Source organism: Stegostoma tigrinum, chromosome 43, assembly GCF_030684315.1.
Source record: "Stegostoma tigrinum isolate sSteTig4 chromosome 43, sSteTig4.hap1, whole genome shotgun sequence".
NCBI lineage: Eukaryota > Metazoa > Chordata > Chondrichthyes > Orectolobiformes > Stegostomatidae > Stegostoma > Stegostoma tigrinum.
The window spans coordinates 11149338-11175039 of record NC_081396.1 but is presented as its reverse complement, the minus strand read 5'-3'; the positions used below and the strand labels follow the sequence as shown (position 1 = coordinate 11175039).

At 46.2% G+C, this 25702-nt stretch overlaps 1 protein-coding gene across 2 annotated transcripts; it reads left to right on the top strand.

Annotated features, from left to right (window-relative positions):
• Positions 1 to 221: 221 nt before the first annotated feature.
• On the top strand, positions 222 to 25702 carry LOC125449141 (zinc finger protein 239-like). Of its 2 annotated transcripts, none has more exons than XM_048524801.2 (2): positions 222 to 317; positions 18861 to 25702. In XM_048524801.2, the coding sequence occupies exon 2, from the start codon at positions 18958 to 18960 to the stop codon at positions 20014 to 20016; it is 1059 nt and encodes a 352-aa protein (XP_048380758.1). In that variant the 5' UTR covers positions 222 to 317; positions 18861 to 18957; the 3' UTR covers positions 20017 to 25702. The 2 variants fall into 2 exon arrangements, with proteins under 2 accessions (XP_048380758.1, XP_048380760.1); XM_048524803.2 differs by lacking the exon at positions 222 to 317 and adding an exon at positions 6658 to 6730.

Genomic DNA, 25702 nt, shown 5'->3' with positions numbered 1-25702 from the left:
TGTTAAAAATTACAAGCCATCAAAGCAGTACACCATCAAGTGGAGTTCACACGTGGGATTTTAAATAAACCTGACGTCAGTAAGTTGGAGACCCAGTCACCAAACTTCCGAATTGGTCAGGGTATTCACCCCGCCCCTCGTTCTCTCTGATTGGCTGGACGACGAACAGCACCAACACGGTCCTCCAGTCCCGCCCCTTGGTTGCGAACGGTCACAACGTCATCAATCAAGACTGGCACGGGGCGTTAGAGCATGCGCACAATTGTTACCGTGAGTGATGGCTGGAAAGAAACGTTCGTGTCTGACTTCTAAAGGCGGTGAGTAAAAGTAAAAGAGGAGAGCAGTGTCCAGCATGAAGGTTTCTTGATGACCCAAATTAGGTGCAAATTCCAAACATGGGTTTTCCGGTGCCTTGATTTAGGCCGCAGAGAGCCTCAAACTCCGCTGCCTTCAAGGGTTCAGCATTGGGGGAGTGCGCAGGCGCAGTGATGTAACGGTAGTGGGAGGGGCCATTTAACCCAGTCTCTCCACTCCCCGCCCCATTCAAAATCTGCCCCGATGTCTCCATGTGAGGATTAGATTCCCTACAGTGTGGAAACAGGCCCTTCGGCCCAAAAGGTCCACACCGCCCCTTGCAGCATCCCACCCGGACCCATCCCCCTCTAACCCACACACCCCTGAACACTACAGGCAATTTAGCATGGCCGATCCACCTAGCCTGCACATCTTTGGACTGTGGGAGGAAACCGGGATCTGCTGTTTTGTTTAATTACTGCTGGTGGCAAGGGTTACTGCGGTAAAAGTGCAACATGAAGGCGAGTATGAAGCTGGATATAATAAAGAGGATAAAATCCCACCAGAATCCAACTGCTGTAACCCCCCACCGTAAACTTATCGGTGTCTCAGCAGCTGGATATCTGACTGAATCTTGCCTGCACGTGGAGCAGGGGAATGGGCCGCCCCCGCTGTGACTGCACTGTTGGGTGGCCATCTCAGGTGGTCATCTGTATCCCTGTCACTGTTCATATATTTCCACAGGAACTCCATGGTGTAAGGGTCTCTGTCTCTCCCGGCTAAATGCTTATATATATTAAAATCCAGTGGACAGAACATTCATGTAGCTTCTGGATGTAAGATTGCTCGCTGAGCTGGAAGGTTCGTTTTCAGACGTTTTGTCACCATTCTGGGTAACGTCATCAGTCAGCCTCCAGCTTGGGACAACACATCCCTCCTAGGACAAGACAAACAGAGACACGCATGAGAATTCCTAGAAGCACGGCATTCCAACCGGAACTGCATCAACAAACACATTGATTTGGAGCCTATCTACCATCCCCTGAGAAAAAGAACAGGAAATGACATCACCAACCCAAGGAAACCTAAACAGATAAATAGAAAGCGGAACATAACATCAGTGCTTCACCGGAGGCTCACTGTTGATGTTACCTAGAATGGTGACAAAACATCTGGGGACAAACCTTACAGCTCAGTGAACCAGCTTACATCTCAAACACAATAAAGACTCACTCTCTTGTGGACTGAGAGGACGAGAGTGCTGTCTTGGAGGTGAAAGGAGAACGTCGGGTTGGCTGTGCACCCTTGCGACCAGTGGATCTTAATGCTGGCTTCGGCCTAACGCTGGTTCAGGGGAGCAGCCAACCTGCAATGATGGCTGCGGCAAGTGCTCGTGCCCCAGGTCAGGGGGTCCGGAACACCATCCGTGTTTCTGTAAAGAAGGTGGATGAAGGTGCACCTGTGGACCGCACCTTCTTCGTGAAGAGGGTCCTGTTGGACTGTTGTGAGTTTGCTGCTGCAGACATTTACTGCCTGCAGGATTTCCCCGGAGGGGGTTTTTACGATGTGACCTTCCGGAGTGCCAAGCTTTGCGAGCGCTTCCTGGAGGTTTTCAAGGAGAAAGGAGGTGAGGGCCCCCTCTCTGTATTGACCGCTGTCCCACTGTTTGTGATGCCAGCACAGAGGAGCCGTATGGTGACTGTACACATGTACAACCCGCATGTGCCAGCAGTTGATGTCCTGACCTTCCTCGGAAGGTATGTGAAGGTGGAAGGGGACCTAACTGACATCGTGGACCCCTTTGGCATCTGGACGAGTAAGAGGCAGGTCAAGGTGACGCTGAGGATGGGCGCAGACGGGAATGTCGCACACCCACCGTCCAGCTTCGCGATCGGCGGGAGCAGGGGCTACCTGACCTATGCAGGGCAACCTAAAGTCTGCCATGCCTGTGGTAGGTCAGGTCACATGGCGGCCGACTGCAAAGTCACCATCTGCAGGGAGGAGGGACACCTTTCAAAGGATTGCCCACGAGAGAGAAGCTGCAACCTTTGCGGGGAAGTGGGCCACTTCTATAGGGCATGCCCGCGGCAGGGTACCACCTACGCCCAGGTCGCCGGCAGGGGAAATGCGGGGCCAGCCCCCCCGGAGGAGAGGAAGGCACCAGGGCCCAGCAAGGACCCCACTAATGTGCAGGAGGGCCAGGCCGTGCAGGAGGGCCCAGCCCTGCAGGATGGGCCCGAGGCCAGCAAAGCACCCCTGCAGGCTCCGATCCCCCCCGACAACTCGGAGCCAATGGAGGCGGCGGCAGGCAACCCAGGGGAGTGGACTACAGTCCGGAAAGCGAGGAGGAAGGTGCGTCGACGGGCCCAGGAACCGCAACAATCAGGAGGGAAGAGGCAGCTACAGGGGGGCTATAAGAGCTCCTCTGACGAGGAGGATTCGGAGAGGGCCCACCCGAAGCAGATGTTAAAGGTCTCGAGGGGGAAGGAAAGCAGCACCCCGCTTCCAGGTGACGGGAGGCGTCCTGAGGCTCACTCCGACGCCCAGTCAAGTGCCGCTGGAGCACTGGAGGGCCCCCCGGAACTTCCAGGCGGGAAGGAGGAAACAGCACGTCCCCAGCCTGATCCGGAGCCGGACCCTCCTGCCTCCGCACCCCTGGCGGGGGGATGCCACCCGGAAGGCAACACAGACGGTTTCCTGAGCCCAGAGAGCGTCCAGCAGTTAGCCCGGGCAATGGGCATGAAGGGACAGATGGAGGGGCTGGACCTTGGACCTGGGGAGGGTACTGCGGTCACTGCCCACAATGGGGTTACGAATTGCGAGCATTAATGTGCGCAGCGTCAAGTCAACCGCGAGATGTGTGTCCACGTTGGCCTACCTGACCACCATCAAGGCGGACCTCCTGTTTCTGCAGGAGTGCGGGATACCGCACCTCGGCAGGTACGGGAAATGGTCCGGCGCCTGGACCTGTGGGCCTTCGATCTGGTCGGGGGGTAACGACTGTCGCTCCTCGGGCCTGGCTATTCTGCTGCGGGGGCACAACCTCACCATCTCTCAAGTTCAGGAGGTGGTGGGGGGGGCGCCTCCTAGTGGCTGACATCACCTACAGGAATGCTCCCCTGAGGCTGATCAACGTGTACGCCCCAGTGGTACGGAGTGAGCGGTTGGACGTCCTGCAGCGGCTTCCACCCCTGCTGGCTACGTCCAGGCCGGTCATCCTAGGCGGAGACTTCAACTGCATCATTGATGCAGATGGAAGATCCGGCGTGGGGACAGCGGGTGGGGGGATTCAACTGGACGTCACGTCCAGATTCCTGATGGGCACGGTGAAGGACGCCAAGCTGCTCGACGTCTTCAGCACCCCTGCAGACGGAGCGCAGCAGAGGTACACCTGGTCGCGGCCAGACGGGTCTATCCGCTCAAGGATAGACTTCCTGTTTGTGTCGCGGACGTTCTCGGTCAGATCCACTGGTGTCGAGCCGGTGTTCTTCTCTGACCACTGCCTCCTGTTGGCCGACTGTCACTTACAGGACGACCAGCCGGCCGGCAAGGGGACGTGGAAGCTCAACACGACTCTCTTGACCCCAGAGAACGTCGAGGAGCTTAAGAGGGAGTACACTGGTTGGAGAACCGTGAAACCCCTCTTTGAGTCTCCAGGCGACTGGTGGGAGACGGTGAAGGAGAACATCAAGAGGTTCTTTGTCCTCAAGGGTGTTCAGAAGGCAAGAGAGAGGCGGGGAAAGCTGTCGCGACTCCAGAAAAGGGTGCAGAACCTGCTCCTTCTCCAGTTGATGGGGGTCGATGTCACGGAGGACCTCCGCGAGGTGAGGGGCCAGCAAGCCTCGCTCTTCGCCGCGGAGGCCTCCAGGATAATCTTCCGGTCCAGGGTCCGCTCCGTGGAGCAGGACGAGACGTGCTCGCGTTTCTTCTTTCAGAAGGTGCACAAAGAGAGCTCTGTGCTTAGCCGGCTGAAGGAGGACGACGGCTCGGTGACGTCGTCTCGGCCCGACGTTTTGAGGATCAGCAGATCCTTCTATGCCGGACTGTACGACACGAAGCCCATGGACAGCACGGCCTCCGAGTCGTTCCTGTCGTCTATCACGGAGGTCTTAGACGACGGCACGAGGGAGTGGCTGGACCGGCCGATATCCCTGGACGAGCTGGCCAGAGCCCTCAAGTCCTTGCAGAGGAATAGGACTCCCGGAAGTGATGGCTTACCGGTCGAGCTGTATTCTGCTCTGTGGGGCCTGGTCGGCCAGGACCTGCTGGAGGTGTACGATAGTGCGCTTCGGGCAGGGGAAATGTGCAAGTCCATGAGGAAGGGCATCATCACCCTCATTTACAAGAGGAAGGGGGAGAGGGAAGAAATTAAGAATTGGCGTCCCATTTCACTTTTGAACGTGGACTACAAAATCCTGGCCAAGGTCATTGCCAACCGGGTCAGGTCTGTCCTGGAGTCGGTGATTCACCCTGACCAAACCTGTGCTGTGCCGGGCAGGAAGATCGCTGAGAGCCTCGCGCTCATCAGGGATACGATCGCCTACGTACAGGACAGGCGGGTGGACACCTGCCTCGTCAGCCTGGACCAGGAGAAGGCCTTCGACAGGGTCTCTCATGCTTACATGAGGGACGTCCTCTCCAAATTGGGGTTTGGGGAGGGCATCCGCAATTGGATCCGGCTGCTCTACGCCAACATCGTTAGCGCAGTCTCGATCAACGGGTGGGAATCAGACAGTTTTCCTGTTAGATCTGGAGTCAGGCAGGGCTGCCCGCTCTCTCCTGCCTTGTTCGTGTGCTGTGTGGAGCCCTTCGCCGCCTCCATCAGGAAGGACGTGAGCCTGAGGGGCGTGACTATCCCGGGCAGCGGAGGCCTTCAGGTCAAGACCTCCCTGTACATGGATGATGTCGCCGTCTTCTGCACCGATCGTCGGTCGGTGAGTAGGCTGTTGGACATCTGCGGCCAGTTTGAACTGGCCTCGGGTGCCAAAGTCAATAGGGGTAAGAGCGAGGTCATGTTCTTCGGGAACTGGGACGACCGCTCCTTCATCCCCTTCACCGTCAGGACAGACTACCTGAAGGTGCTGGGTGTTTGGTTTGGTGGAGCTGGGGCATGCACTAAGACTTGGGAGGAGCGTATCTCCAAATTTAAGCAGAAGCTGGGCAGGTGGACGCTCCGGTCCCTCTCCATCGCGGGTAAGAACCTGGTTGTCAGGTGCGAGGGGCTTTCGGTACTGTTGTATGTGGCGCAGGCCTGGCCTATTACCTGGACCTGCGCCGCTGCGGTCACCCGGGCCATCTTCCACTTCATTTGGGGGTCGAGGATGGACCGGGTCCGCAGAGATACCATGTACAAAGACCTGGGAAATGGGGGAAAGGGCGTACCGAACGCCACCCTCGCCCTGACGGCTACCTTTGTGTGTGGCTGCATCAAGCTGTGCGTAGATCCTCAGTACGCAAACACCAAGTGTCACTACTTACTGAGGTTCTACCTGTCCCCGGTGTTGCGAAGGATGGGCCTGGCCTCGTTGCCGCGGAATGCTCCGAGTAGTTGGACCGTTCCGTACCACCTGTCCTTCGTGGAGAAATTTTTGAAAGGAAACACCTTTGACCACAAGGCCGTCAGGCAGTGGTCAGCACGTAGTATCCTCAGGACCCTTCGGGAAAAGGAGAGGGTGGATCCCGTCGTGTGGTTCCCCATGCAGACTGCCAAAGTCGTTTGGCAGAATGCCTCATCGCCAGAACTTTCAAACAAGCACAAGGACATTGCTTGGCTGGCGGTGAGAGGGGCTCTGCCAGTGAGATCCTTTATGCATGCCCGGAATTTCTGCACCACCGCACGCTGCCCTCGAGGTGGCTGCGGGGGGGACGAGACTGTTGATCACCTCCTTCTGGAGTGTGCCTATGCGCAGGAGGTCTGGAGGGGGATGCAGTGGTATTTGTCGAGGTTCGTCCCGAGCAGCTCCGTGACGCGGGACTCCGTGCTCTACGGGCTGTTTCCGGGGACGCACACCGAGACCAACATCAACTGCGCCTGGAGGACCATCAATGCGGTGAAAGACGCTCTTTGGTCTGCCCGCAACTTGCTGGTCTGCCAGCTGAAAGAACTGACCCCGACCGAGTGTTGCAGACTGGCGCACTCCAAGGTCCAGGGCTACGTGCTGAGGGACGCGCTAAAGCTTGGGGCAGCCGCCGCCAAGGCGCGGTGGGGAAAGACCACCGTATGAGCCCCCTCATCCAGAAAAGGGAAAAGAATCCTATCTGGTAACTTGGCCCAGCTGGCGCCTTCCCCAACTGGTCAGGGGGCCAACTGGGACTGTGCGGGGTGACGACTGCTGGGGTATTTTCTTTGCTTTGTTTTTTTTTTCTGTTTTGTTTTTTTTTTCCTTTAGTTGGTGTATGTACCCCCTGGGTAACCCGGAGCGGCTTGCATGACTGGGTAGGTGTGTAACTATGTTTTATTTTTTGTACATCTTACGAATAAAGTATATTTTTTCAAATAAAAAAAAAAGTGACAAAACGTCTGAAAACTAACCTTCCAGCTCAGTGAGCAAACTCGCATCCAGAACCTCAACCTGAGCTACAAATCTTCTCAAAACGCGCTAGATTCATGTAGCTTCTCAATGGTATGCAGGTGTGATTTTATTTCAGTCTATGATACAACTCTTTCAAAAGTCAGTTCCCTGGAACACTGTCACTGAGGCTGTTGTACACTTCTTTCTACAGTCTACTATAAGACCATATGTAATATGAACAGAGCAGACCATTTGGTCCCTCCAAGTGTGTTCCACCTTTGAACTGGATTGTGGCTGATCTGACATTCTTCGTGTCTATTTTCTAGTATTTTGCCCATAAACCCTGCTTCCCCAACTTAACTGTTGTTTATCTGTCTTTGGCGTGAATGGGGCTGGAAATAAAAGTTCTTGGGTTAAATCAATATTGTGTCCACTGAGGAGTATGATTAGAATGCTGTTGGGACCTGCTTGTGCAGGTGCCAGTGACACAGATTGACACAAAAGTGTCCACATGCACACCTTTTGCAGCCAGTTCAATGACAATGTGAAAGAGGCTGAGACAATGGAGAGAAGAGAACTGAGTGGGGTGAGGAGTTTGTAAATTGGCACCATTCTTCACCTGAGCCCCCACCACAAATTGCTGGCCCATATCTTTTTTTTCTCACTGCTGAGAGAATGGAGCAATAGACAATGGGTGCAGGAGTAAGCCATTTGGCCCTTCGAGCCAGCACCACCATTCATTATGATCATGGTGATCATCCACAATCAGTATCCTGTTCCTGCCTTATCCCCTTAACCCTTGATTCCACTATCTTTAAAAGCTCTATCCAGCTCTTTCTTGAAAGTATCCAGAGAGTTGGCCTCCACTGCCTTCTGGGGCAGAACATTCCATATATCCACCACTCTCTGGGTGAGGAAGTTTTTCCTCAACTCTGTTCTAAATGGTCTACCCCTTATTTTTAAACTGTGTCCTCTGATTCTGGACTCACCCATCAGCGGAAACATGCTTCCTGCCACCAGAGTGCCCAATCCCTTAATAATCTTATACGTCTCAATCAGATCCCCTCTCATCCTTCTAAACTCAAGCGTATACAAGCCCAGTCGCTCCAATCTTTCAACGTATGATAGTCCTGCCATTCCGGGAATTGACCTTGTGAACCTACACTACACTCCCTCAATAGCACGAATGTCCCTCCTCAAATTTGGAGACCAAAACTGCACACAGTACTCCAGATGCGGTCTCACCAGGGCCCTGTACAGCTGCCGAAGGACCTCTTTGCTCCTGTGCCCAATTCCTCTTGTTATGAAGGCCAGCATGCCATGAGCTTTCTTCACTGCCTGCTATACCTGCATGCTTGCTTTCATTGACTGATGTACAAGAACACCTAGACCTCGTTGTACTTCGGCTTTTCCTAACTTGACTCCATTTAGATAGTAATCTGCCTTCCTGTTCTTGCCACCAAAGAGGATAACCACACATTTATCCACATTAAACTACATCTGCCATGCATCCGTCCACTCACCTAGCCTGTGCAAGTCACCCTGTATTCTCATAACATCCTCCTCACAATTTACACTGCCACCCAGCTTTGTGTCATCAGCAAATTTGCTAATATTACATTTAATGCCTTTGTCTATACCATTAATGTATATTGTAAACAGCTGCAGTCCCAGCACCGAAACTTGTGGTACCCCACTGGTCACTGCCTGTCATTCCGAAAAGGACCCGTTTATCACTACTCTTTGCTTCCTGTCAGCCAGCCAATTTTCAATCCAAGTCAGTATTTTGCCCCCAGTACCATGTGCCCTAATTTTGCACACTAGCAAGGTGTGAAGGGTTTGGAAATTAGGGTTGTTCTTTGTCTGCCACCCCACCATGAAAATCTGGCTCATTGTTTCTCTCGCTGTTCCCCTTCCCCACTCCTCCTTTTCCCTCAGTATCAGCAAATTTCCAAAGTTTTTTTTATTTCCTACACACTGTGTTGCTTTTCTCAGAACATTGAGAAATTTGAGAACTGGATAAAAAAACAAGAGACAGAACAGCCAGTCCAAAAGCTTCCAAAATCACTCTGCACCTCTTTTAACCTTTTTGAACTTCTGCAGTTTGTGTGGTGAAGCTGCTGCCAGATTGGTGTTCGGTAAGGAGTTACAGGACTTTCATCCAGTAATGATGAAGTAGTGCTGACATCTCTGTCAGTTAGAATCATTTTGTTTTTATATCCCACTTTTAACAGAATAGAAACGTACTAAATCAAAACAGGGCTAAGCCATTGTGGCGTTCGATCCTGCTCCACTATTCAGTATGATCATGGCTGATCGTGCTACTTGGCCTCTTTCTACTTCTAGACCCATTCTTTTTGATCCCTTTAGTCCTCAGAACTATATCTGTCTTCTTGGAAACATCCAATGTTTTGGCCTGAACTGCTTGCTGAGGCTGTGAACTCCACAGGCTCACCAGTCTCTGACTCCAGAAATCTTTCCTCAATTCAGTCCTAAACAGCCGACACCTCATTCTTAATCTGTGACCCTTTGATTCTAGGCTCCCTGGTCATTAAGAGCATCCTTCCTACATCTACCTTTTAGTCCTGTTAGAATTTTATTAGTTTCTGTGAGATCCTTCCATGTTTCCACGTTTCTTCTAAACTCCAGTGAATTTCGTCCTAACCAATCTATTACGTCCTAATATGTCAGTCCTGTTATCCCACGAATCAGTCTGGTAAATCTTTGTCCTACAGTCTCCAATAGTCAGAACATCCTGTTTCCACGCTGTAGGGATTCTAATTCCAATTCTCATTTGCCTCTTCACATCCTGCTGCACCCACATGCTTCCTTTCAGCAACTTGTGTTTATGGACAAACAAGTCTCATTTCTCATTTCCCGATCATAAATATGTGCTGATTGACTGTCCAGTCCTGTCACTGTTTTGCGGTGTTAAGCTAACTGGTATATAATTCCCTGTTTTCTGTCTACTTGCTTTTTTTAAATAGTGTGGTTACATTAGCTCCCCTCCAATTCATAGGAATTGTTCCAGAGTCTGTAGAATCTTGAAAGATGACCATCAATTTCCTCGATTTAGATTCAAACCCCTAGTTTCAGAATATATCCACTCTACCTTGGCCCACTTTGCTGAATAACTCTGGGGTGACGATTTCCAGGTACTGAGATTTGTTGGTTTTCAATTCCATCACCAATTTCCTTCAGTTCTTCCCTCTCATGTGTTCTCCAGCATTTTAGGGATATTGTTTGTGTATCCTTTGTGATGACAGAACCAAAATATGCAGATAATTGGTCTGCCATCTCTTTATTCCACATTTTGACTTCCTCTGTTTCTGATTGGTAAGGGATTTAGAGAAATACAGCATGGAAACAGAACCTTCAACCCAACTTGTCCATGCCAACCATGCATCTTAAATAAATCTAGTCCGGTTTGCCAGCACTTGGTCCATATCCCCCTAAACCCTTCCTGTTTGTACACCCATCCAGATGCCTTTTAAATACTGTAACTGTACCAGCCTCCAGCACTTCCACTGACTGTTGATTCCATACACTCACTACCATCTGTGTGCAAGTGTTGCCTCTTAGATGTCTTTTAAATCTTTCCCCTTTCACCTTAAGTTATGCCAACTGTTTTTGGACTCCCCTACCCCAGGGAAAAGGCCTTGTCTATTTACCCTATCCATGCCCCACTGATTTTGTAAATCTCTTATAAGGTCACCCCAAAGCCTCTGATGCCCCAGAAAAAAATAGGCCCAGTCTGTTTAGCTTCTCCCTCTCGCTCAAACCCTCCAATTGTGGCAACATCCTTGTAAACCTTTTCAAGTTTCACAATAACATTTCTCGACCAGAAATGCACACAGTATTCCAATAGTAGCTTAACCAATCTCCTGTACAGCCACAATATGACCTCCGACCTCCTATACCCAATGCTCTGACCTGTAAAAGCAAGCATACCAAACGCCTTCTTCACTGTGCTATCTACCCATGACTCTGATTTGGAGGAACTATGAACCTGCACTCCAAGGTCTCTTTGTTCAGCAATGCTCCCCAGGACCTTACCATCAAATATACAAGGTCTGCCCTGATTTGTCTTTTGAAAATGCAGCACCCCTTAACCCTATTTGCCAAAGCTATCTCATGTTTCTGTTTTGCCCTCCTGACTTCCCTCTTGAGTATACTCCTACTACCTTTACACTCTTCTTGGGATTCGCTCGATCTCTTCTTTCTACATCTGACATAATCTTCCTTACTAATCTTAATCAAAAACTTAATTTCCTTTGTCATCCAGAATTCCCTCCACCTACCAGCCTTGTCCTTCACCCTAAAAGGAACATATTGTCTATGGAATCTCAGTTTTTGAAGGCTTCCCATTTTCCAGCAGTCTTTTTACCTGCGAAAATCCGCCCCAATCCACTTTTGAAAGTTAATAAAATGTGAGGCTGGATGAACACAGCAGGCCAAGCAGCATCTCAGGAGCACAAAAGCTGACGTTTCGGGCCTAGACCCTTCATCAGAGAGGGGGATGGGGAGAGGGAACTGGAATAAATAGGGAGAGAGGGGGAGGCGGACCAAAGATGGAGAGTAAAGAAGATAGGTGGAGAGAGTGTAGGTGGGGAGGTAGGGAGGGGATAGGTCAGTCCAGGGAAGACGGACAGCTCAAGGAGGTGGGATGAGGTTAGTAGGTAGCTGGGGGTGCAGCTTGGGGTGGGAGGAAGGGATGGGTGAGAGGAAGAACCGGTTAGGGAGGCAGAGACAGGTTGGACTGGTTTTGGGATGCAGTGGGTGGGGGGTGAAGAGCTGGGCTGGTTGTGTGGTGCAGTGGGGGGAGGGGACGAACTGGGCTGGCTTAGGGATGCAGTAGGGGAAGGGGAGATTTTGAAACTGGTGAAGTCCACATTGATACCATATGGCTGCAGGGTTCCCAGGCGGAATATGAGTTGCTGTTCCTGCAGCTACCTACTAACCTCATCCCACCTCCTTGACCTGTCCGTCTTCCCTGGACTGACCTATCCCCTCCCTACCTCCCCACCTACACTCTCTCCACCTATCTTCTTTACTCTCCATCTTCGGTCCGCCTCCCCCTCTCTCCCTATTTATTCCAGTTCCCTCTCCCCATCCCCCTCTCTGATGAAGGGTCTAGGCCCAAAACGTCAGCTTTTGTGCTCCTGAGATGCTGCTGGCCTGCTGTGTTCATCCAGCCTCACATTTTATTATCTTGGAATTCTCCAGCATCCGCAGTTCCCATTATCTCTGATACACTTTTGAAAGTTCTTGCCGAATGCCGTCAAAACTGGCGTTCCTCCATTTTAGAACTGATCTGGTCTATCCTTTTCCATCACTATTTTAAAACTATTGGAATTATGGTCACTGGCCCCAAAGAGCTCCCCCACTGACACCTCAGTCACCTGTCCTGCCTTATTTCCCAAGAGTAGGTCAAGTTTTGTACCACCTGTAGTAGGTACATTCATATACTGACTCAGAAACTTTTCTTGTACATGCTTAACACATTCCTCTCCATCCAAGCTATGACAGTCCCAGTCTATGTTTGGAAAGTTAAAATCCCCAACCATTATTATGCTATTTATTCTCGCAGATAATTGAGATCGCCTTACAATTTTTTCTCAATTTCCCACTGACTATTGGGGGATCTATAGTCCAAATCCAATAAGGTGATCATCCCTTTCCCTTTCTTATTTGTCAGTTCCACCCAAATAACTTCCCTAGACTTATTCCCAGGAACATCCTCGCTAAGTACAGCTGTAATGTTATCCCTAATCAAAAACGCCACTTCCCCAGTTCTCTTACCCCTTCCTTTTCTATCCTTCCTTTAGCATCTTTACTCTGGAACATTAAACTGCCAGTCCTGCATCCCTGAGCCACATCTCTGTAATTAAAATGATGTCCCAGTCCTGTATCCTCAACCATGCCCTGAGTTCATCTGCCTTACCTGTTAGGCCTTTTGCATTGAAATAAAATGCAGTTTAATTTCTCAGTTCAACCTCATTCTGTGTTTTGTTCCTACCTGCCCTGACTGTTTGACTTACTCCTTTTCCCAAAGTATCAGTCTCAGACCAATCTCTTTCCTCACTTCTTTACTTGTTTAAGTCCTCCCGGGCAGCTCGGGCAAATCTCCCTGCCAGTATATTAGTCCCCTTCCAATTCAGGTGCAATTAGTCCTTCTTTTACATGTCACTTCCATCCCACAAGATATTCCAAAGATCCAAAAATGTGAGTCCACCTCCCCTGCACCAGCTCCCCCACCACACATTGATCTGCTCTATCCTATTCCCACCCTCAGTAGCTCATGGCACTGGGAGTAATCCAGATTGTACTACCCTTGAGGACCTACTTTTTAAAGGTCCTGCCTAGTTTCCTGTATTCACTCCTTGGAATTTCATCCTTAGTGTTTATTAATCCTTTTTTCCTCTTCAATGTATCTTTCGGAGCTTTTACAATTAGTTTGTATGTTCTTGCAAGTTAACTTTCTAACCTTATTTTTCCCCTCTTCATCAATCCATTAGTCCTCTTTTGCTGAAATCTGAACTGCTGTTTTTAACCAATTTGTATGGCCCTTCCTTGGATCCAGTATAATTCCTAATATCACTTGCTAGGCATGGCAGGGCCTCATTTTCCGTCTTATTTTGTGCCAGATAGGAATGAACCACAGTTGCGGTTCCTCCAAGTGCTCTTTAAATGTTTGTCATTCCTTTAAATTACATTCCCCAACTTCTTGTAGTCAGCTTGTGCCTCATGCTATCATAATTTCCTCTATTTGGATTTTGACCCTCATCTCAGAATCAACTGTCACTCTCCATCTTAGCGAACACTTCTATCATTGAATTCTTCATTCTTCTACAACGGGCCTCACCCAGACAGATTACCAATTATTGTCTTCTTGTTACACAACTAAAGTTTGCAATTAAAATTGCCATTGTCCCAGATGACCATAGCACTGCTCTCAGAGAGAGAGAGAACGATTGGTGCTTTAACCTCAGGGTCATTGTGTCTCAGGCAAGGTTGAAAATGTGCGACCTTTGGTGACCTCAGTCAGTACAGGAATTGAGCACATGCTGTTGGTGTCATTCTGAATCCCAAACCAGCCATCCACCCAACTAAGCTAACCCACTCCCAGCCATTCCACAATCTGCAATCAAGGATTATCTGTCCTCCATTTGGGGCCTCAAAGTGTTGATCCAGAAAAGCATCTCGTACACACTTCAGGAATTTGTCCTGTATAATATTACTGATTTGATTTGCTCAGTTTATGTGCAGATTGATGTTGCCCACAATAATCATAAGATATTGGAGCAGAATTAGGGTATTTGCCCCATCGAGTCTGCTCTACCATTTGATCATGGTTGATATGTTTCTCAACATCATTTTCCTTCCTTCTGCTGTTGATCCCCTTACCAATCTATCTCTGTCATTAAATACACTCAATGACTTGGCCTCTACAGCCCTCCATGGCAATGAGTTCCACAAAATCACCACCCTCTGGCCAAAGAAAATTTCTCCTCATCTTAGTCCTAAAGGGTCATCCCTTCACTCAGAGGCTGTGCTCATCTCGAATATTGGAAGAGCCCAGCACATCATTAAGCACATTAAGGTTGAAACATTCGCAACAATCTTCAGTGAATGATCCATATCAGCTGCCTCCAGCAGTCCCCAACATCACAGATGCGAATCTTCAGCCAATTTAGTTCACTAGTGCGATATCGTGAAATAACTGGAGCAACTGAATCCTGTCTCAACCATGGGTCCTCTCAAAATTCTGACCATCGAGCTGGAGGCTTGTGGTCCAGAATTTGCTGCTTCCCAAGCCAAGCTGTTCCAGTGCAGTTACATCGTGGGTCTCTACAGAACAATGTGGAACGTTGCCCTGGTATGTTCTGTACATTTAAAAAAAAACACCAACCCAGTTAATTACTGTCCAGTCAGTCTGCTCTGAATCATCACTATAGTTATGCAAGTTGCCATCAATAAGCAGCACATGCTGCTCAGTTTGCATTCCGCCATGACCACTCAGCTCCTGACAGCCTTGGTTCATCCGTTGGAAAATGATCTGAATTCCAGAGTGACAGCCCTTAATATCAATGTTGCAGTTGATTTGTTTGGCATGAAGCATCCCAAGTAATATCTGGAATCAAAGGGAATCGGGCAGCAAACTCTCCGCTTCTTGAAATCAAACCTGTGTGATGATACGAAGGCTTTAAGAAATGCATTTTGTCCTGTTTGTTTTTGAAGAGGTTTTGAGCCAGATGTGTTGGGTTCTCACATCTAAGCCAATAAACAGCTTGTAAGGCCCTGGGATTTTTTTTAAGAAGTAGAACCACAGAAGCAGCATGTATGGATGGGTTCATCCCACAGAATCAGGATTTTAGTTTGTTTATTTGGTTTTTGGGGACCTGATGAAGGGTGTAAATCTGAAGTATCGACTTCCCTGCTCCTCTGAAGGTGACTTGACCTGCTATGTTCTTCCAGCTTCGCATTGTCTTGACTCTGACTCCAGCATCTGCAGTTCTCGTTGTCTCCTTGGGGTTTTGAAGTTTGGTGTGGAAGCTGTTTCATTTCTATCAGCTACAGTAAAAAAGCCTGCTCACACTCTGCCAGAAGTTTCTCCTGGACTGGAGAAACATTGCATGAGAGACAATCTATTTTACTGAATCTGCCTTTGCCAAGAGTGTGTATTTTTGGTTAGTTACTATATTGGAATAGATGCTTTTTTGCAGTTAAATAATTTGTCGTTCTTTTAAGTTTTCTAATACAATTAAAGTTATACCAGTTTTTCTTTCCAACATTTGAATTTTGACTGGGTGTAAAAGTTAAGTGTGTTTTGCATAAAACCAAGCAGTATGACCAAATGAATTATATCTGGAACACAGAACCTTGCAGCTGCCTTTTAAATAAGATAATGTTAAATATCTAACCCTAGATATCTAGGCTATCTCCATGATATATTTGAAAGGTCTTTGGTCTGGTCCATAAAAAAATATTGGAGGCTTGTCCGAGATGTAATTAACCACACTTGATACATCATTGTCACAACTGGATCAATCCTTGGCCCCTCTGTTCTGTTAACTACTGATTATGAATAAGATTTTTTTTGCTGATGTCACCCATGAGTTGCTACATGTGCACTGACAATAACCACACTTCCACACAATCACTAACACCAGTGATTTCAATGTCCAAAACATTTTTTGTCTTCACCTCATCCCTGATCATCCGCTGCTAAAACTCTTGTTCATTTCTGTGTTGTCTTAGACCTGATGATCCAATACGTTTCTGATCTGTCTCTTATATTCATCCTATCCACATCTAGAATCATGAGATTATTCAAAACTCTACCACCTGTGTCTCACACAAAGTCCGGTTCATCTATCACTCCTGTACTTACTGACTGACTTTGGTTCTTGGGTAAGGAAAGCCCCTGAAATTCAAATCCTTTGTTATCAACTTCCTCTTTGGCTTTGTCCATCCTTATTTTTGTCATTAACAATCATAGGACCCTGTGAAGGACATACCCTCCTTGCTTTCTGTCCTCTTTAGTCTCATTCATTAGAATTATTCCACCGGTGGTGGCCATGACTTTGTGAAGCTCTCAAATTCATGTCTGAAGCCTCTCCATATCTGTCTCCCAATTAAAGATGCTTGTTAAAAATGGGCTGTCTGATTAAGCATCCTTACTAATATTATACACTCTGGCTTGGTGTCAAATGTTTCCTCATGAAACACTTAGCATGTTATATAAATTCAAGCTTGTCACTACCATGACATCAGTTTATGGACAGTGAAATTCCACAAACAGTAACCTGATTTCTGGCTGATTAATACTGTTTGTTTGGCGGTGTTGGATAAAGTGCCCCAGGAACACTCTCCTGTAGACACTGCATAAACTGTTAAGGTCTCCTGAACTGAGAGTGGAGCTGATTGAGCTATTGGTCCTGCAATGAACCTTGACGGAACTGCTGCCTGGAATTTTTCTCTTCACTCACTGATGCCAGCTGAAGTTGACTCTGTGTAGTAAAACAGGTCATGCTGAATCACACTCCTGGGAATCATAATCTTGGGAACAAATCTGCAATTTCGATTCTGGTATAAAGAAGAAACAAGTACTTGTGTTCATTTTGCATCATTCACACCCTCAGAATATTCCAAAATGTTTCACTCAATGATGAATTTTGGAAGGATGAATGACGAGAAGCAGAATAAACTGAATTAAATAGAGTGACTTGTGTCAGTGTTAGCACAATTCTTTGAATATTACAGGGCAAGTTGATCAAGAAGTTTCTCTGAATAATCTAATAATCCTTCGGCTTCTTTAAGGATACAGGATATACATAAGCAGATTCACTACAAATGACCTGATTTATTGTGAAAGCCAGTTTTTAGAAAGGTGTCAAGGCCTTGGAGAGTATGCGGGGACAATTTCCCAGAACTGTATCAGCAGAGAGGGCTATCAGTTCAGTGCAGAAATCGGAGAAGTTGGAATTGTTCTCTTCAGAGCAGAGGGGTTGAAATGTTTGAAGGATTTCTTTTTCTACTCGGGGAAAGATTTTTGGGAAGATTGCCCACAGAAAGAATCATTCCCAATGGTTGGCGGAGGAGCCGCCCATGCTCCCTCCTTCAGGTCTGCTGTCTCTCCCTATTAGTTTGGAGCTACCTTTTAACCATTTGAGCCCTTTTGTGACGTAAAGCATGCGCAGTGTCAGTTTGGAGACATGATCTCCAAAGGGCAGTCACAATCGTCAGCAGTCTGTATTTTGCTGAATCAGGTTGATTGGAGAGAGCGATGTTCTTCCAGTCTAGTTTTTCTACCTTGGCTCAAACTCAGGCAGAGGAATCTGAAGTTGGATTTACAGTTTGTTGCAGAAGATGGTTTCTGTCTTTTCGGTATTTAAATGGAGGACCATTCTGCTTATTTCGTATTGGATGGCACAAGTCAGGATGATGTGTGAAGGGTCTGTTTCCATGCTTTTCATATACAACTACGACCCTGGTCTTCCTTCATGGTGGTGTTTGAGGATTTGAGAGATTCTGTCAAAGTCTGGCCCCTTTGTTGCTATCAAACATTCCTCTCCTTTCTCACTGCCTCTCCGTCTCCTCTTATTTAGTCACTGAACCAGTTTGGTTTATACACCAGGTCAGAATGTTATGGTGCAGAAGAGGCCCATCGAGTGCGCACTGGCATAACTACCACTAAAGGGGTGCTTAATTCCAATTTCCTTCGCTTTATTCACACTGGGGATAAACTGTACATGTGTATGGATGAGGATTCAGACAATCGTTTGACCAGTCAAAACATTAATGTAGTCACGTGAGAAAAACCATGAAAATGTGAAGACTAGGAAGGGATTCAAACCCCATACCTGTTGGAAATTCATCAGCATAGCCATACAGCAGTCAGGCTGTTCTCCTGTTCCCATATATATCCTTTATGTTATGATATTTCGAATTTAAAGGTTGTTCGTTTTCAGGCCTCCATTACCTAATCAGGCAGCTCATTCCAGATTCCCACCACCCTCTGAGTGAAAATGTTTCATTTTACTGAAATCCTCTCTGAGTTTCCTGTCCTTTACTCTAAAATTATGTTCCTTTGTGATTGACCTCATAACCAAGGGGAACAGATGCTCCCTACTCACCCTGTACATTTCCTTGTATAATTTTATGCGTCTCAATCATGTACCACTCCACCTTTTTTCTTGAGAACATGTCAAGCCTTTTTAGTCACTCCTTAAAGTCAACTGATCCATCGCATGCAACCTCCTAATGCCCCTGCTCTGTACCCCCTCTAGTTCTATAATATCCTTACCGTAGTGAGGTAACCAGGACTATACACAGTACTCCAGCTATGGCCTAACTAATGCTGTATACAATTTCAGCATTACATTCTTGCTGCCTTAATTATCCCATTCACATGCTATGAAAATGGTAGCTTTCAAGGTGACTTTGCCTTTAGTGCCATTTCCACAAATTACCCGATTTATTCAGCTCACTTTCACAACCTGCATTTGTGGTTTTTGTCTTTTTTACACACTGTAAATCAATCTCACACAGGGTATTAGAAGAGGACATCTTGCAGTTCTGAAACTGGAACCAAATATCACATCAGGATCCTAATTTATTGTAACCTTAACATCAGTGGACTGTGAACATGGAAGGAAGCAGCACCATTCCCACTGGGGATAAACTGTACACATGTTATGTGTGTGGACAAGGACTCAGACAATCATTTGACCAGTCCAAACATAAATGCGGTCACACTGGGAAAAAACCATGGAAATGTGAGGACTGTGGAAAGGGTTTCAAATCCCCATCCCAGCTGGAAATTCATCGGCGCAGCCATACAGGAGTCAGGCCGTTTTCCTGTTCTCACTGTGGAAAGGGATTCACTCAGTTATCCAACCTTCTGACACACCAGCGAGTTCACACTGGGGAGAGACCATTCCACTGTTCCAAGTGTGGGAAGGGATTCGCTACAACATTTGAATTGATGAGACATCAGCAAGTTCACACAGATGAGAGAGCTTTTAAATGCGCAGACTGTGGGAAGTGCTACAAAAGGTCAGGGGAACTGATGTCCCATCAACGTGTTCATACAGATGAGAGACCATTCAGATGTTCTCACTGTGGGACTGGGTTCAGGCGATCATCTCAACTCACACTACACCTGCGAATTCACACTGGGGAGAAGCCATTCACGTGCCCTGAGTGTGGGAAGGGATTCTCTCGCTCTTCCACCCTAGTCACACACCAGCGAGTTCACTCTGAGGAGAGACCTTTTAAGTGTCCTAACTGTGCAAAGTGCTTTAAAAGTTCCAGGGAGTTAATGCGCCATCAAAATGTTCACACTGACAAGAGGAATTTTAGATGCCCAGACTGTGGGAAATGCTATAAAAATTCCTGGGATTTGACATTACATCGACGTGCTCACACTGACGAGAGACCATTTAAGTGCTCTCACTGCGGGACTGGGTTCAGGCGATCATCGCAGCTCACTGAACACCAGCGAATTCACACTGGGGAGAGACCATTCACCTGCTCCAAGTGTGACAAGGGATTCTCTACCTTATCTGAATTGAAGAGACATCAACGAGCTCACACTGATGAGAGACCTTTTAAGTGCCCAGAGTGTGGGAAGTGTTTTAAAAGGCCTGGAGACCTGAGGTCCCACCAACGTGTTCACACCATTGAGAGGCCATTCATGTGCTGACTTCAGGTGTGGGACTGACTTCAGGCGATCATCTGACCTCACTGTACACAAGGAAATTCATGCTAGGGTAAGACTGTCCATATCTATTCAGAGTGGGAAGTCACTCAGCCTGTCATCCCTTCTTCAAAGATCCCTGGGTGTTCATACTGGGGAGAAGGCATTTACAAAGTTGTCATTGAAATACACACCAGGGAGCGACCATTCAGCTGTTATGAACGTGGAAAGGAATTCACTCAGCGTTCCAACCTCCTGAGACACAAGTGAATCCACAAGTAACTGCAGTGATTGGATTTTGTTCATTTGCAGATGTCTAGGGTTGGAATTGATAAGGTGAGATATCAGGCTAATGTGAAGAAAATTCATAGTATATTTCTGTTGGTTGCAAACTTAAGTTTTAAAATTGAGAATTGATGTAAAAGCTGTGTTGTCTACTTGTCAATGTATTTCAGTTTTGTGTAAAAGAAGGGATGACATCATTTTCAGTTTCATTGGTGATGTTTTCTGTCTGGAGATAGTATAACCTGTAGTATATTTTCTTTAATTGTACTGGAAAAATAATCTTTAAAACCCTTGAGGTTAACAGTTTATTGCATTAAGAAAAATGGTTGAAGAGAAAAGTACTGTATAGTTGCCAAGAATCTCTAGCAATAATACAAGTCATTGAGAACAGTCATATGTATAGGTCTATTGAGTGAGAGAGAGAGAGAGAGAAATGGCCTGTAGAAACAGATATGCTGTTACTACCTGTCTCCAAAGCAGTCAGAGCTGTGGGAAAACATGCTGAGTTGTTTAAGGACCAAACAAACTGACGGTCAGTGAGTGACTTTTCTGTCAGTGAAAACTGGGCAGTGAAGGCTTAAGTGCTCAGCAATCCTGAAAGAAATTTTTAAAATGGTGTAAAGTCGGTCAGAAGATAATTGTATGGTAAGACCATGTGTTTGATTAAAGTATTCCGAAGTCAGTGAGAAATCAATTGTAGCTGTGTGCAGTGAACATTTGGTGTGCACCATTCAGTGATGTTTGAATGTCTGTAAGGTTGCTATGAGAGTAAAAACTATTCTTGCTATCATCTATAGAGTGATACAGCATGGAAACAGACTCTTTGATCCAACTTGTCCATGCCAATCAGATGTCCTAATCTGATGTCCCATTTGCCAGAATTTGGCCCATATCTCTCTATTCATATACCCATCCAGAAGCCTTTTAAATGTTGTAATTGTATTCGCCTCAATCACTTCCTCTGGCAGCTTGTTCTATAGTTATCCCCCTCAGGTCTTTTAAATCTTTCCCTTCCCACCTGAAATGTAGACCCTCTAGTTTTGTACTCCCCCACTCTCAGGGAGGAAAAGAAACCTTGGCTATTCAACCTATCCATGCCCCTCATGATTTTATACACACCTCTATAAGTCACCCCTCAGCATTCGATACTCCAGAGAAAATAGTGCCAGCCTCTTCAGCCTCCCCCAAAAACTCAAACTCAAACCCTCCAGTTGTGACAACATTGTTCTAAATATTTTGTGCTAATTCTCCAGTTTAACAATATCTTTGTCACAGAAGGGCGATCAGAATTGTACGCAATATTCTAAGACTGGCCTCACTAATGTTCCGTATAGCCGCAACCTTTCGTCCCAACGCCTATACTCACTGGTCTGGCCAATGAAGGTTAGCAGGCCAAATATCATCTTCACATTTTGTCTAGCTGCGACTCCACTTTCAAGGAACTGTGCAGCGACACCCCTAGGTCTCCTAGTTCAGCAACAATCACAAAGGCCCTATCATGAACTGGATAAGTCCTACCCTGGTTTGCCTTACCAAAGACAAACGTAAGGTGTTGTATTAAGGTAAAGTCCATTTGCCATTCCTCAGCCCATTGTCAGCTATAAATAATGAAGAAACATTACCTAAATGGTGAAGTTGTAGAGTGCTGAGATGCAGAGAAATTGGGGTGTCCAAGTGCCACAAATCGCAGAAGGTTAATCTGTGTATGTAAGTAATCAGGATTGATACTGTCCTACTTTATTCTGAGTGGAATTGAATGCAACGGTAGGGAGGTCATACTTGAATTATGCAGGCTGTTGGTAAGACCGCATGTGGAGGGCCGTATACAGTACGGGCCACCGTATTTGCGTTAATATTTTGGAAGTGGAGTAGGTTTACCAGACTAATACTTGGAATGAACAGATTGCCTTAGGAGGAGAATCTAGACAGGCCAAGCCTGTATGCTGTAGAGTTCAAAAGAATCAGATGACTTTATGAAAGCACATAGGATCCTGTGGGGACTTGATCAAGTGTAGGTGGAAGAGATGGTTCCTCTAGAATAAGTGGTCATCATTTAAAACTAATGAGGTTGCTCATTTAGGACAGAGTTGAGGTAATTTCTTCTCTGACGGAGACTGCTTCTGATTCAGATCCACCATCATAGGATTAGAATCCATGTGGACCACTTGTTCTCCGGTGCTGGATGCACGTGCAACCGTCCAGCCCTAAATCGTCTTAATTTCTAAAACCATAACTTTCCTTTGTAGAATTAATGATGACAAGATTTATAACTGTCATAAATAATCACTGATGAAAGGAGAATAATTTTGCGTAAAATTTATCCAAATATCAGCCTTAAATTTTACCTAAAACCTGGAAAAAATTCTCAGTACAGGCATCTCTCACTTGCATTCATAGCAAGTGTATTGTTACAGTATAATTTGCACTTGGAAAGATGTTGGAGGACAGCCAGTGAGGTACCTTTTATTCAAGAACTCAGCAAGGAATCAATCACGAAACTCTAGGCCAGTCATTCTAATCTCAGCGTTGGAGAAACTATTTGAATAAATCCTGAAGGACAGAATTATTCTGCTTTTGGTGGGTGTGGCACAAAAGTAAAACAGAAAAAATGGCTAGTGAATGGGCAGTACCATTCTGCAAAATGTGCTGGGGAACTGCTGGGATTAAAAGACGATAAATCTTCAGGGTCCTACAGTCTACATCCCAGAGTTCATAAGGAAGTGGCTCTAGAAATAGTGTTTGCACTGCTGAACATTCTGCTCTGAAGCTGGTGAGTTACACTGACCAGGCCTGTGGTGTACCCAACAGGTAAACTTTTGAGTGCTTCACCCTATTCAGGGATACAATTGCCTCAATAAAGAGCTGGAAGTGGTCACCTGCCTCATCAGCCTGGACCAGAAGGTCATCTCAGAATATGTCATCTACATGATGAGTGTGTTCTCCAAAATGAACTTCGAAGAGGAAATCTGTACTTGGATACAACTGCTCTGCAACAAACATTAGTTGTCCAGTTTCAATCTGGGCGGCGGCAGGGGAGAAGGGGATCCAAAGCTTTATGATCAAATCAAAAGTGAGGCAGGCCTCCTTCTGTACTGCTGGGAGTTGCAGAGAAATCTGGAGTCCAAGTGCACAAATTACTGAAGGTTAATATGTAGATATAGTAAGAAATCAGGAAGGCTAATAGTGTTATGTTTTATTGTGAGGGGAACTAAATGCAAGAGTAGGGAGGTTATGCTCCAGTTATACTGGATGTTTGTAAGACCACATTTTGAAGTGCTATGTATGGTACTGGTCACCATACCTATGTTAATATGTTGCAAGCAGAGTAGGTTTATTTGACTGATACTTGGAATGACTGGATTGCCTTATGAGAAAAGGTTAGGCTGGCAGTATCCTGAGGTACCAGCACTCTCATCAGCTTCTAAAATGGAACAATGGTTAGTGTGCGGGATCCCTGAAGTACCCACGTGTTCTTTCTGAACTCTCTCGGATCACCCATTCCCTCCTTTCCTTTAGTCCCTGAGGTGCTGTATGACTGAGCTTTCTAAATGTGCCATCCATGTAACTTTCAGCCTCGTGGATATGCTACAGTGTCTCCAACTACTGCTAGAGTTCTGAAACCCAGAGCTCTAGTTTCTGCAGTTGGGAGCACTTTCTGCTCGTGGTCATTTCAAAACTTGCAGCATCCGGGACTCCCCACATGTGACAAGCCTGGCTGGCTTCTCCTAACATCACTTAAATTAGCAATTATCACCTTTAGACTAGATTTGTTAGACTTTGTTCGACTTCCTACTCTGCCTCTAAAGTTACAAAAAAGTTAACTGTATCTAAGTTTCCACTGCTCTAAATCTGTAAAATGAGAAAGGATTAAACAGTAATTGTCAGATGGCCAGTAGTCCACCAGTGTTTTTCCCATTTTGAAGCTATGACATCAACAGACTGTCGTGGAGTTTCCTCAGTTTACCTGTTACTACTTCCATCCCCGCATCCTGGTCGCTGTGGACGCTACCACTCTAAGCCAAGCACCCTGCAAAGACCAGGCCTGAACTGCACCCACAGTATTTTGAATAATTTTATGTTGTGTAACATAGTTCATGTTTTTATTTCCTGTGTGTACAACAAACTTTTTGTTTTTATTTTGTTAAAGGTTCAAATGGCAGCCTCTTTGTTGTTATTATATTCAGAGACTGACCATCACAGTAAACACACAGCAAAAATAAAACTTTATAGTCCAGCAAGTCAGGTTTCACTGTGGCATATTGATTTTGTCCAGTTTTATCGTCAGCTGAGATAAAAAAGTGGAGGCTCTCTTTGTAGTGAAATTTGCTGAATTTAAGACTGGGGTCTGTGAACTTTTGAAATGAAATCCTGGAGGTGTTGAGCATAAAGAGAAAACAACAGAAGTGGTTGTGACCTGTATTCCACAGGTCTGAATTTCAACCTACCTGTTGGTTTCTAAGATTTTCTGAGAGTAGGAAATTGTAACTATGAATTATATGAAATCTTTGTCTAAAGTTAAACTGAGACAGCTAGCAAATAAACTGAAGAATGAAATAAAAACTAGTATTGTCAGGAGGAGACTGTTGAAGTGCCTCACCAACATTTGGAATTAAAAGGGGGAATTCTGAAATTGATGTCATTGACAGAATTTATCTAAGATTCTGTTCAATTTTTTTTAAATCAGAAAAAAGGAAATGAGAAGGGAGGAGAAAGAAAAATAAATTGAACAAGTAGAGAACTAAAAGAAATTTAGCAATGGTAAAGAACTAGAGGAAAAAGAAAGGCGAGCTGGAAATAAAGCTTGAAATAATGTTAGGGTAGAATTGTTCAGATTGGAGATGTCTTGTCAGTTAAATTGCGTTAACCTTTCACTTCCAATGTCTTACTGATGAGGCAGAACAGCAGCAGAAAGTAAGTAAAGGAAGCAAACCCTGTCCTTTGTACCCACTATTCCATGGGACCTCCTGCTCCATGTGTCCAAAACTCAGTGGCTCTGTTAACTACATGAAGACTCGGCAGAAACTCATAACCCTGAGTGGATTTCAATTTTTGAATCAAAGGTTTGCTTACCACAATGAAGGGCAATGTGCAGCAGGAAGCATGTGTGTTCATCCTGGGCCAGGAGGAGATGATTTTGTGGACTGGCCGTGATGGATTATGGAAACTGTTGCAGCCAGTTAGAAGGGGAGGAATTACACAAGCAAACTCAAACCAAGTAAAAAGTTTTGTCTCTCTGGATTACTATCCAGGATTGTGAGGGACTTAAGAAAATCTTTTGACAAGAGAGAGCATTTATACACACAACCTGAGATTACAAGAAATGTTTGTTTATTCTGAATTTTTATCCAGGATTGACATTGAAGAATTTCGTAAACTTTGTTTACAGGATACTGGAAGATGATTTGCA